This window comes from Schistosoma mansoni, assembly GCF_000237925.1.
Source record: "Schistosoma mansoni, WGS project CABG00000000 data, supercontig 0150, strain Puerto Rico, whole genome shotgun sequence".
Lineage (NCBI taxonomy): Eukaryota > Metazoa > Platyhelminthes > Trematoda > Strigeidida > Schistosomatidae > Schistosoma > Schistosoma mansoni.
The window spans coordinates 524827-539060 of record NW_017386047.1 but is presented as its reverse complement, the minus strand read 5'-3'; the positions used below and the strand labels follow the sequence as shown (position 1 = coordinate 539060).

General features: G+C 36.2%; 1 protein-coding gene across 1 annotated transcript in view; it reads right to left on the bottom strand.

The window, feature by feature from the left end:
- The window catches only part of Smp_070640 (hypothetical protein), a gene marked incomplete at its 3' end in the record, with an annotated part of 31556 nt that overhangs the window by 4127 nt on the left and 13195 nt on the right, over nucleotides 1-14234 (bottom strand). The window contains exon 2 of the mRNA XM_018798842.1: nucleotides 2888-3526. Coding sequence (XP_018646661.1) covers nucleotides 2888-3526 — 639 coding nt within the window. The remainder of the gene's footprint in view (nucleotides 1-2887; nucleotides 3527-14234) is intronic.

Here is a 14234-nt window from a genome sequence, read left to right as displayed (position 1 = left end):
CATACAAAACCTGGAGGCACTGAACGGCCGTTTCGTTCTATTGTGGGACTCCTCAGAAGTGCGCATCCACGACCTCGCCTCGCGAGACTCGAACCCAGGACCTACTAGTCTCGAGCAGGAGCTTCAATTGACTCATGCTTTCAACTATGAAAATACTAAATCTCCACAAAAACCCTTTCTGATTATAATTATATGCTCATTGGTGACTGACTTCAAAAGATTTCTGATGAAGTTCTAATGAGAAGCAGTAACTAGTGGAGTTCAAACCACGTCTATTGTGAGATAGGAACTCACTGAAGATAATTGGTGAATGGTTGCTCAATTTTGTGGATTGGTTGAAGTTTGACATTATCATAATCGGATGCCGGTTCATTTTTCAATTGACAAACTTATTTGTTCATAAATTGTAATTTGCGAGGTAATTTATGTTTAGGTGTCATTCTATGATAGAAATCCAGTATTACATAGAGCTGTTTATTTCTAAACAATAGTCCATTAGTAAGTTTAATAACTGCAACTCGATTATATTACTTATGAGTAGCTAATACACAAATCATAGTATATATGTGTTCTTCCAATTGATTGATCACTGGGTGGTGATCAATGTCATGCGTGTCAACTCCTTCTTTAGTGCTGATCGAATGCTATCGATCAAGTTGCAATGTGGCCGCCAGTCTAGGTGGCTCGACACTGTTTGCACTATATATATTGAAGTAAGATGGTGGTTGGAGGTGGTCAACAGGAAACCCTGGACCCGGGTTTCGTGCTACTTGGCACTCATCAGCAAGGTGTACCTGTAATCTTGAGGGAACTGATGCTCCCTGGCGGATTCGATCCCGTGTCACTCAGCTTCACAGTCAGAGACGTTAACACTGAGCTATTCGGGCCGCGGCCAACCCCCTGTAGTTTGTTGATTAAAAGAATACAGGACAGTCTTAAACTTATGGTTAGTTTATTCTAATAGAGTCGGTAGTTTACTATTCGTATACAATACAGACATAGCTCGAAAACAGTCGTCATGGTGTCTATATATATGTATTCATCATTGTTTAATCATTTATTCCACTTGTTCTTTTAAAACTACACTCTTCATGCTTAATTGTTTATGATAATTTTAACTTTTCAGTTAGAGACAGTAGAGACAGGTAAGATCCTCAGTACAGCGGAAGTTGGTCGCGCAATTTCGTGGACTGGTTGAGGTTAGACATTAACACTGCTGGATGCCGGCTCAATGGTCTATCGGTTAAGTGCTCTGGCGCAATACTAGTAGGTCCTGGATTCGAATCCCGCAAGGCAGGATCGTGGATGCGCAATGCTGTAGAGTACCATAATAGGACGAAACGGCCGTCCAGTGCTTCCAGGTTTTCCATAGTGGTCTATCTTCATTTGACTCATGATCTTAACTATATAAAAAAATTACTTAAATCTCCACAAAACCCCCTTGTCATATTCTATTCATTTATTCTCGCTGCGTTGAGCCTATGCATAATTCTGTCATTTTGTACGTGCAATAAGACTAAAATTGACTTAATCTATGAAACACCATTGTGAATCCTTATGGAAAAGTACAATAATCCTCCTGTATATTTTGATTATGAAATCTATGACATGCGTTTCGTCCTACTTAAGATTCTTCAGGCGGAGGTACTCGAATTTCAATTTCGATGTTCACATTACGTTTCTAACCCAGTAATTTTCTCATTAGACCAAATAAATCTATTGAAGATATGTATATAGCAATATAGACCGATCAATCAGAGTAATAAATTTTAATAAAGAGACATCATACACTTACGAATTCAGATGTTCATATTTTAATACTGACATGCATCCACATGGATTTATACTATACATATTTTCCATAAGGGTCAACCACTGTTACAATCTAGCCATCATGATTGCGTAGCTTTGAAAGTTGCAAATCAAGGATTTATTTACTTACTTACTCCTGTTACTCCTCATGGAGGAACATAGGTCAACCACCAACATTCTCCATATAACCCTGTCCTAGGAAATCCTTTCCACTTCTATTCAATTGCTATTCATCTTTTTCACGTCTGATTCCAAATCTAGACACAGTGTGTTATTCAGCCTATCTCTTTTCCTTTTCCTTTCAGGATTCTAGGTTAAGGCTCACCTCGTGATGCAGTTTAATAATTTTTAAATGTATATCCTATCCACTTCCAACGTCTTTTTCTAATTTCTTGTTCAGCTGAAAGCTGGTTTATCCTCTTCCACAAAAGACTATTGTTGATGATATCCAGTCAACGTATATTAAGTATCTTACTTAGACGTTTTTGACGATGGTTTTTTAGTAAGTCTACAAATTTCAGGATTTGTACCACATTGAATCAACCATTAATCAATGTGAAAATACAAAAAAAAATTGATCTTTTTTTCAAAAACAAATAATACTTACAGGGTTGAGATCATGAGTTAGTTGAAGCCAGATCACCATGGAAAATCTGGAATCTCACTAGTGACTGGTTTCATGAGGTATTTCCTGGAGTTCTAGTGAGAAGCGGTAACCAGTGGAGTTCAAACCACGTCTGTTTGGAGATATCACCTTACTGAAGACATTGGTGAAATGATTGTTCAACATCGTGGATTAGTTGAAATTAGACATTAACACCGTTGGATTCCGGCCAGCTCAGTGATCTATCGGTCAAGTGCTCTGATGTGAGACTGATAGGTCCTGGGTTCGAATCTCTCTAGCGAGGCGGGATCGTGGATGCGCACTGCCACTGAGGAGTACCACAATAAAACGTGACAGTCACCCAATGTTTCTAGGTTTTCCATGGTGGTCTATCTTCAATGGACTCATGATTTGAACTCTATAAAATGATTAAAATCTCCACCAAACCCCCCTTCTGAAACTAATACTTACCTTATAAACAAATAATTCCGTTCCTTTAACAGATATATAATAACGATGAAATACTTTTAAACCAAATTTTCTTGGTTTACATATTTTAACATAAGTGTTTAATTCAGGTAAACTATTTGAATGATTATCATATTGATCATTATTCATTAAACTATCTATATCACTCTGATGATGATGGTTTGTATCATTCAATAGACTTAATGGACGTGATAAACGTTCTTTTGGTCTGGAACAATGTTGTATTTTAATACCATCGGTTAATAGATTCGAATCTGTATTCTCTAAACAATTCATTGATAATTCATCAAGCATGAGATCAATTTCATGATCTAATTCAATAGTACTAAGTGGTCTTGAAGGTGATGGTGATGAAGATTTCATAGAATAACGACCTGTATGATATAGGTAACCACCTAATGGTGAAATATCACGATTATGTTTAATGAATGTAGATTTGAATTTTTTCACATTTGTTTTACAATGATCAAGAATACTTTTGTCCAGGGGACAATTAACCAGTTGCTGGGTATCATTTGTATAAATAGTACCATTGATTCCTTTTTGTTCTTCTTCATTATTGTTGTCATTCAGTAAATTTTCATCATTCATTAATGTTTCTTCTTCAGTAGCTAGTTCAACCTAAAGTTTAGTAGATTTTTGAAGAAGAAAAAAAAGCCGAAATTAATGGTATTGAAATATTGATTAAGGAATATGGATCAATATCTAAGAAAGATGATGTAACAAATGATTTTACACAATATTTAATTTCGGATAGTGGCTAGCAGTGGAATCATGATTGACGTGCGTTTCGTCCCATTTGTGACTCGTCAGCTGGGAGTGGTTATCAGAAATCAGTAGCTGAGTGGATAACGCGATGGTGTTTGGAGCGAAAGTTACTGGGTTCGGGTCTCAGAGTGAACATCAACAAGTCTGAGATGCAGGTACATCCATCTGACGAGTCCCAAATAGGATGAAATGTGTGCCAAACTGCATTCCACTACTAAGGACTATCCATCTTTGCTTAAGATACAATGAGTTTGTTAAAGGAGAGGAAAGAGAAAAGGAGAGAAGTTTATACGATCATTAAATAAATGAATAACAATAGTATTCAGTAGAATATATTATTGTCTTTTTTTAATAAGAGAAACATGAGAAGATAAATGCCTTGGTATGGTCAAGGGTGAGGAGAATCAGACTCCCTCTCGAAATGCTCTCACATGGCCATGTGTAAATTATGGTGTCACCCTTCAATTTTTTTCAGATACATAATCAAAAAATTCAACTTCTATCAAACTGTTCGCTAAAATTTGAAAGAAATTATCATATAAACAAGATCAGTATTCATGTGGGGAAGATCAATCTTTTGTTTAATATAAAATTACAGAATGTCTTCATAAAATATGAAATCCTGGTTTGGCTCAACCATACATTGAATACTTCATTAGCACATCCTTCATCAATTGTCTCTTACAAGCTTCATCATTCCTTCATTTCTGTTGTTATTTCGATTACTCCCTGGTTATATCCCTGTTCTCTTTAATTAGATCTTCTTATCCTTTTGTTGCTAGGTATTCCATTACTGATAAGTGTCACATACTAATTATGTCTGTTGACATAAGTGGCATACACCACACCATTTGTATTAGATACGGATTTCCAATTTTTTTTTCCAGAGATCTTTTTAACAGAAAGTATCTATGATATTTCATTCATGTAGTTGGTGTAATCAATTGGTAAGATGATAGGGGAACCAAATCAGATAAGCCAAGTTCAACATCTGATCAACGTTTGAAATACAAGTAAATTTCAGTCTATCATGAATTGGTCTAGGATGAAAGCAGTAGTCGAAAATGTAGTATATTAGTTCACTTACAATAGTATTACAAACTTTACGAAGTTTTGATATCTGACTGTGTTCATTTGAATTCTACTAATGTTCATTTGGAAATTTAAATCACTTATTCTTATTGAAACCATGAATTGATCTAAGCAAGACAACCATTGCAATCCGGAAGCATTGGACAGTCCTGGTATGAGACTTCTCAGTAGTATGCGTCTCCAATCCTCGCCACCACATATTGAACCCAAGAAATTAGATCGCTCGCACGAACACTCAAAGTTTAGACAGCTGAGCAGGAAACCAATAGTGTAGATATTTAACTCCAATCAGTTACTTATTTTAGTCATAAACAGAAGTTCAGTTGAACTTTTCCTAGTTATTTGAAAGCGTTTCACACTGGATAACATTACGTTGTTGAAGGTAGTTTTTAGGAAACTTCATTAGACTTAAGTTTCTTGTTAGTTGATACTTGTTAGTACGGTGTACTTTCAATATAATATAATATCCACAAAACTCCTTCTGCTAATAATCAACATATGCTCACTAGTGACTGACTTCAAGAGGTATTTCCTGGAGTTCTAGTGAGAAGCAGTGACCAGTGGAGCTCAACCACGTTTGTTGTGAGATAGGAACTCGCTGAAGACAATTGGTGAACGGCTGCTCGACTTCATGGATCAGTTGAAGTTAAACATTAACACCGTTGGACGCCAGCTCAGTGGTCTATCGGTTAAGTGCTCTGGCGCGAGGCTGGTAAGTCCTGAGTTCGAATCTCGCGAGTGCGCAATAGTGGATGCGCACTGTTGAGGAGTCCCATAATAGGCCGAATCGGCCGTCCAGTGCTTCCAAGTTTTCGATAGTGGTCTAGCTTCAATTGACTCACGCTTTTAATTATGAAAATACTAAATCGCCACAAAACCCCTTCTGATATTTATATTATTTGGTCACTGGGAAGGGATTTATGTTATGTTCTTACAGCCCTTTAGTACTGATAAAGTTTTATCATTTACCACTATAAAAGTACAGACAATATTTGTTTTTCCCTTTAACATTAGTTGAACTAATAAAAGTCATAGGAATTATTATTTTCTCACGCTTGTTATTATCTTACCCCTAGTTTACAAATCTCAACTTATTTGTCATTCTTGACAGGAATCGGATGGGGAGAGAAAGAGGGAGAGAGACATAAAAAGGAAACACTTCATAAGGTTTCACAGTCTTATTAACCTCGTATTTATAGGTCATATTCACAAAAACATTTGTAAACAGTTAAAAAGAAAATACTTGCGAATGTTTACATGATAGTGACAAAATGTCTCTGTGTGTGTGTGTGGGTGTGCGATGGCAATTACCATTAAGACATAAACGTGATCTGAACAAGAACAAACTTATTATTTACATTATTCAAAGACCTAAATTCAAAAACTAATGACAAGTCACAACACAAAACTTAATTTTGAAAAAGGGCGTCGAAATGGAATTGTTTTACTTAGCTTCGTTGTCACATTGTAGTTATAAGAATTTAGTTTCGTAAAAGTAGAATACTTCATCAATCATATAAACCTGCCCTAACATAGATTTCATAGGATGTTAGGAGTGAATCTGATGCAGATGTGAGGGTGAGGATCGGTAAAGCAAGAGCAGCATATTTACAACTGAAAAACTTCTGGAGCTCAAAACAACTGTCTGTCAACCAACACAAAGATACGAATTTTCAATACAAATGTCAAGACAGTTCTACTGTATGGGGCGGAGACGTGGAGAACTACGAAAGCCATTATCCAGAAGATACAGGTGTTTATCAACAGTTGTCTACGCAAGATACTTCGGATCCGTCGACCAGACACTATCAGCAACATTCTACTGTGGGAGACAATAAACCAGATTCCAATGGAGGAAGAAATCAGGAAGAAGCGTTGGAAGTGGATAGGACATACATTGAGGAAATCACCCAACTGCGTCACAAGACAAGCCCCAACATGGAATCCCGAAGGCCAAAGGAGAAGAGGAAGACCAAAGAACACATTACTCCAAGAAATGGAGACAGACATGAGGAGAATGAACAAAAAATGGATAGAACTAGAAAGGTAGGCCCAGGACAGAGTGGGTTGGAGAATGCTGGTTGGTGGCCTATGCTCCATGGGGAGTAACAGGCGTAAGTAAGTAAGTAAGAGTGAATCATGGCAATTGCCCTCAAACTAAGAATTGAATGATGTAGGTTTTAATAGTTGAGACAGATTGAATTGATTTGTTTTGCTTTCTACTAAACTAATCAAACTGTTTAATATAAGAGTTGATACTATTCAATGGTCATAAACGTCTACTGACGTTTCATGATGTAAACGATCATGTTCAACAATCTTTCCAAACTTCTCGCACTAATAATTGGGGTAATAATAATAATACGCTCACTAATGACTGATTTCATGAAATAATTCTTGGAGTTTTAGTAAGAAACCGTTACTAGTGGAGTTCAGTTGTACTGTGATCAAAGCAATTGACCATCAATGACGTATAATAATTAAGTAATTTCATGAATTGAAGATTAAGCACTCTCTGTGAAATTTGAATAACCCTGGACTTAACATTCACTGAAGTCGTAGATGTGTACTATTGAGTTCCTGCACAAAGACAAAACAGTTGTCCAGTTTTTCTTGATTATTAGTTATTATCTAACTTTTATGAGGTATCCTATAAGATACTTGAATAGTGAAATGCAATACAGCTATCAAGGTCACGCTGAAATGTGTGAATATAAAAGAAATTAAACATTAAATTCACTTAGTATTGTTTGTTTTAATCTTCCCATTGGTGTTTAGCACTACAACTGGTCAGTCTCTTATTGGTATATGTGCATACTGTGTGTATTGCCTCGATATGGCCTTATTTCACAAGCATTGTAAGCAAAGATGGGTAGTGGCTAGTAGTGAAATCCAGTTTGACGCGCATTTCGTCCTATTCGGGACTCGTCAGCCGGATGTATCTGCATCTCACAGTTGGTGTTCATGATATGATCATACAATCTACTTATTCGTTATTTATGTTCAAGTTACTCATAGTTTGGAATATAATAAAAAAATAAAATATTATACCTTTTTTTAATAATGCATTATGAAATGGTAAACAAAAGGGGAAACTATAATAAATTGTATTCTTATAGAGTTGAGATCATGAATCAATTGGAGCTAGAAAACCATGGAAAACTTGGAAGCACTGAACGTCCGTTTCGTCCTATTGTAGGACTCCTCAGCAGTGCGCATCCACGATCTCGCCTCACTATACTCGAATCCAGGACGAGAAGGCCATCCAGTGCTTTCAAATTTTCCATGGTGGTTTAGCTTCAGTTGACTCCTGATTTCAACCACATAAAATTACTAAAATCTCCATAAAACTCCCTTCTAATAATGATCATATGCTCACTAGCGACTGGCTTCCAAAGGTATTTCCTGATGTTCTAATGGGAAGCAGTGAACAGTGGAGTTCAAACCACGTCGGTTGTGAGATAGTAACTCACTGAAGACAATAGTGAATGGTTGCTAAATTTCGTGGATTGATTTAAGCTAGAAATTAACACCATTGTATTCCGGCTCAGTGGTCTAGTGGTTAAGCGCTCGCACACGAGACTAATAGATCCTGAGTTCGAATCTCGCGAGTGCGGGATCGCGGATGCGCACTGCCACTGAAAAGTCCACAATAGAACAAAACAGTCATCCAGTGCTTCCAGGTTTTCGATGGTGGTCTATTTTCAATTGACTCATGATTTCAATTATATAACATTACTAAAATCTTCAGAAAACCCCCCTTTCTAAGAAAAACTTTATGAATGAATACTACTAAAGATTCCTATACTAGGATAAAAAAAAACCAGTTTTCTGATGGTAATTATTTTTCAATAACAATTTGACTAACATTAGTTTACAATGTAAACAATAAACAACAACAAAAAAACCTTGTCTAATCTATATTTCAATATTCATTATTATATGTCAATAGTATTATGTAATTACAATCTTACAGGAACACTTTGTATCTATGTGATGGTGAGAGTTATTACCAAAATATGAAGTTTTTCACCGATTTGTATATGCCATAGTTACTATGTTATTTAAACATAATTGATTACCGTTGGTCATTGTTTTTAACAATTACCAATGGAACATGAAAAGAAGTACTATAAACTAGATTGTTATTTCCTTTCATATTGTTTACTACATGTCTAAGTATGTGTTTATAATCATTTCAATACTACTACGACTACGACTGCCACTACTACTACTACTACCACTACCACCACCACTACTACTATTACTACTACTATTACTACTACTACTACTGCTACTACCACTTCCACCACTACTACTACTACTACTACGACTACTCCTACTACTACTACTCCTACTACTACTACCACTACCACCAGTACTACTACTACTACTACTCCTACTACTACTACTACTACCACCACCACCACTACTACTACTAGTGATAATCATAATAATCTTGTGTTTATATTGTTTATCTCTCCCTAATATAAGTATGATGTTGATGTGTATGTGAAAATGAATTATCTATCTAAGATTTATATTAGTTAGTAAATCTAATGGATATATATCGATATTGATAGATTGACTGAGGCTATACAATGGTTTCTTACTAGTTGGTACTAGTTACCATGGTACATCTCTCATCTTGAGGTCAGTAATGTTTCTAGTAAGGTTCCAAATTCCCTCCATCCAGCTTCAGAGTATAAGACTTTACGATTGAGTTATTAGGTATACAACTGATATCTTTACAGATTGAGATATTTACATTGAATAGTCACCTTTTTCTAGTTCTTAGTACAAAGAGGTATAATAAGGTGAGAAAGAATCGAAGATTGGTTCCATAACAAATTAAATTCAGTTTTTCTTAAAGTGAAAAAAATATTTTGATAAAGAATCTAACTTTGTGTGTTAATTAGGTATCATTAGTAAGTTTTGATTTGATAAGCAAAGATGGATAGTGGCTACCAGTGGAATCCAGTTTGATGCGCGTGAACATCAACTCTGAGATGCAAGTACATCCAGATGTTGAGTCCCAAATAGGACGAAACGCGCATCAAACTGGATTCCACTGCTAGCCACTATCCATCTTTGCTTACTATGCTTATGAATTAAGGCTATGTTGAGACAATACGTACAGTATGCACATATGCCAATTAGAGACTGACTAGTTGTAGTCCTAAACATCAATGGGAAGATTCAAATAAACAATAGTAATCTGAATTTTTGATTTGAAAATTTTAAATAAATTGAGCATTGGGTAGATTGTTATAATTAGAACAAAACATGTAAGTGAACAATTGTTTTCAATTAGATCGTCATGAGGCTTTACTCTAATAGGAGTAGGTTAGAAGAAAGCTAGGGGCGGCCAGATCATAACATGGCACAAATCCATGAAGTCACTGACAAATGGACTGAGCCATGTTGGTAGGTGTAGACTACCTGGTTGGGATTCGTGAGATGATAGTAATCGATAGTTAGAGACCTTGAATGACATGGCTCAAAATCGTTTGCAATGGAGAAGGTTCCCCCCCCCCTTCTTTGTGTTCTACCAAATTATAATCTTCTGAATTCTTCATGTCCCTATCCTTTTTCTCTTTACAAACTTATTTCACTGTATTATATTCCTTGGATAACATCTTCAAACCCAAATCTTTCACATAATACTTATACTCTTACTACTTCTACCACTATGGGATTTGAATGGACAACTGCATCTCCGTGCTAATGTTGTATGGCAACTTGAACTGATGTATGTACGTACAAAGTTCTACGTTGTGACTGACTGACTCTAATATATATATATATATATATATGAATATTAGTACGAAAATGTTAGACCGATCAAGGGTAGGCAACTAGGCAACTTAACCAACGAATGAGTGAACATCTACCAGCATGGTTTGGGAAGGGTTAGATAAAAACAATACGCAGTTCTATCTTGGCACATCTAATTGATATTGGTCATAATGTAGATAAATCGAAATCATTTCGAGGGATCTATCGTGCACCTCCATCATTTCTCAACGGAGTTCTTTCTCGTCTCCTTCATATAGCAGAAGCCATACGAATTCGTACATTTCAACCCAATTTATGTGTACCGAAGAAATTCGTAACTCCGCTATCCCTTCCATGGTCGGATATAACTTAACAAATGACATTGTTATTATTATTTTAAAATTTTTATTTGACTTCCTGAGTATGTGCTGTTAAGATTCTTGATAGAATCAAATCCAAAACATTCGCATTTACCGAAGAAGCATATTTATTTATTTATTTATTTATTTTAACACACAAATATTGGCACAAAGGGGCACCAGATATATATACGCCGCACAAATCTCATTCAGTTTGTGTGAGGGCTGTGATACTGCCAAGGTCCTCAAACTGAACCTGGTGGTTTTCTTAGAGGGGCCACACCCGGAGCCTTCAACCTAAAGATCTGATTCATAAGGCAGTGGAGCATCGTGACGAGATGCAGTCACATGGTAGCCGGTGACAAACGATTGATTCATATTCCATTTGTTCCCTCAGGATACTGGAGCCCATGTGCACCATTGGTTTGGAATAACGGTTTTCCAACTCCCTCAGGTGGACTTTCCGTGTTCACCAACTTCGTTAAAGCGCCGAACATTCGCTTTTCGTTCTCTCAATTTTGTAAACAACACCCCTGGTACGAGAAGGCAGTGAGTAGGACTTCCCTAGCAGATGTTATATACGCGTGGCCATATGAGAGCATTTCGAGAGGGAGAGCGTAATCTCCCCACTCTGGGCCGTACCAGGGCATTCGGGATATATTATCTTTCATTATTAAGTTTGTTCATAATGTCGAATAACTTTAAAAAACTGAATAGTTTCTAATACCTTCCTTTAATTTATAATCATATGCTTATTAATCGATTTCAGATAGTCGTGACTGATGAAATATATTTAAGTTTGATATGAGACAATCAACATCGATGACGCTTTTAGCGATTACCAAGTTATGTCATGAAGTGACTAAATTTTAAAGGAATGTAGACCATGGGACCATCTAATGTTGGATACAATCTATATGATGTGTGAAGTACAATTTCCTAAGGAATCTCAAATTTCAGTAAAACAATGCTTCCTAATTGATATCAGTCCACAAAATGAACAATCTCGCGAAGATCTTCCTCATTAGGTTTCAGTTCATCAAAATTTCTTATCCAAATTAACCAATTTATAGGCAGCCCATTATAACCATTACTCTCTTCAGAGTATGAAAATGTTAGGACGGTGAGATTATAATTTATGGACGATCTTTGAGCAACGTCAAAATGATCTTCAAAATGTCCAGATACTTACTACGGTTAAATTAGAGTAACAAACTTAGTGAGAGGGATTAGAATTAAGATTTATTGTTGAACATCAGGGTTCAGAATTAAATTCATTTTTTTCATCAGCTATAATGTCAGAATAGTATTTAACCAAATAAGTGGATGAATTCCGCGCCAAAATCCAAGTTTTACTAACTTAAACTCGACTGATTTGTTCATAAATTATAGTCTCGACGTTAAGGCTTACATTTATCGCCTACGACCACCGGGAGTCGAACCCGGAAGGCAGCCATGACAACCGCTATACCATGGTCTCGACGCTTACATTTATAGTACACCAAAATTGAATAGAATTATCGATTGCCATTCTACAATCATTATCAGTATCATTAGATATCGATTTCTTCTTCAAATTTACAAACAAAAAAAATTTGACAAAAGCAAATACAATTAGTAGTAGTAGTACATAGATACCCAATCATAACACACAAACACACACACACACATAGACACACACTCACATTGTACCGTTAAAAGAAATGATAACAATCACAAAATTGTTTTACTCATGTTACCCTTTCTCATATACATAATCAATAAATGATACGAAGACATGTTCCAACTTGTTAAGTATAGTTTTAAGAAAGAATATTTGAATATAGTAAAGTTGAATTGAACTTTAAAAAGTAGTAGATAGAAATAGAATAAGATACTAGATACTAGATAAATACAGTTCTAGCCCTCCTATCTCATACACATGAACAAATACAGACGAAGACATCAAATGTAGTAGCAGCCTCGGTATCAATAGGTTTCAACACACACAAAGGAAAAAGCAAGATTCTCAAATACAACACGGAGAACATCAACCCAATCACAATTGATGGCGAAACTCTGGAAGATGTGGAAACATTCACGTACCTGGGAAGTATGATTGATAAACAAGGTGGATCGGATGCAGATGTAAAGGCGAGGATTAACAAAGCAAGAACCGCATTCCTACAATTGAAGAACATATGGAACTCAAAACAACTGTCAACTAACTTCAAAGTGAGAATCTTCAATACGAACGTCAAGACAGTCAGTTCTACTGTACAGAGCTGAAACGTGGAGAACAACCACATCTATCGTCTAGAAGGTGCAAGTATTTATAAATGGTTGTTTATGGAAAATACTCAACATTCACTGGCCAGATATTATCAGCAACAGCGTTTTATGGGAGAGGACAAACCAGCTTCCAGTTGAAGAGGAAATTAGGAAAAGACATTGAAAGTGGATAGGACACACATTAAGGAAATCACCAAACTGCAACACGAGGCAAACTCTAACTTGGAATCCTGAAGGGAAAGAGGAAGATCAAAGAACACTTTACGCCGAGAAATAGAAGCAGATATAAAAAGGATGAATGTTAACTGAAAAGAACAGGAAAGGATTGCCCAGGACAGAGTTGGAGAGTGCTGGTGAGCGGCTTATGCTCCTGGACGAGGGGTAACAGGCGTAAGTAGGTAAGTAAGTAAGTAAATAAGATACAGACAGTAGTAGTCAAACTTTATAACGAGAATCGAGTCTGTCACTAGTAAAATTGAAATCTGAACTCACTATCTATGTGTTTGATGACGGTTGGAGTGATAACTCAGATAAAAGAAACGTATCACGTTCATAGAAGCTTTTCAAGAAAAATATCACCATCTGAATATCTCAGTGGTATTGTCTCGGTCTGTGAGACTGTATGATGTATGTTTGATTTTCATGGAAATTTCAATCTACCTCAAGACTTATTAAACACACTTCACTGATGAAGCTCAGCTCATGTGAAACGTAGGTAAAACATGGTTTTTGCTGCTTATCTTCAAACGCAGATCCTAATGTTTATTCAATCGATAATTACAAATATTTTCATAGTTGAAATCATGAGTCAATTGAATATAGACCACCATCAAAAACCTGGAAGCATTGGACGGCCGTTTCTTTCTATTGTGGGACTCCTCAGCAGTGCGCATCAGTGAAGTGTGTTTAATAAGTCTTGAGGTAGATTGAAATTTCGATGAAAATCAAACATACATCATACAGTCTCACAGACCGAGACAATACCACTGAGATATTCAGATGGTGATATTTTTCTTGAAAAGCTTCTATGAACGTGATACGTTTCTTTTATCTGAGTTCTT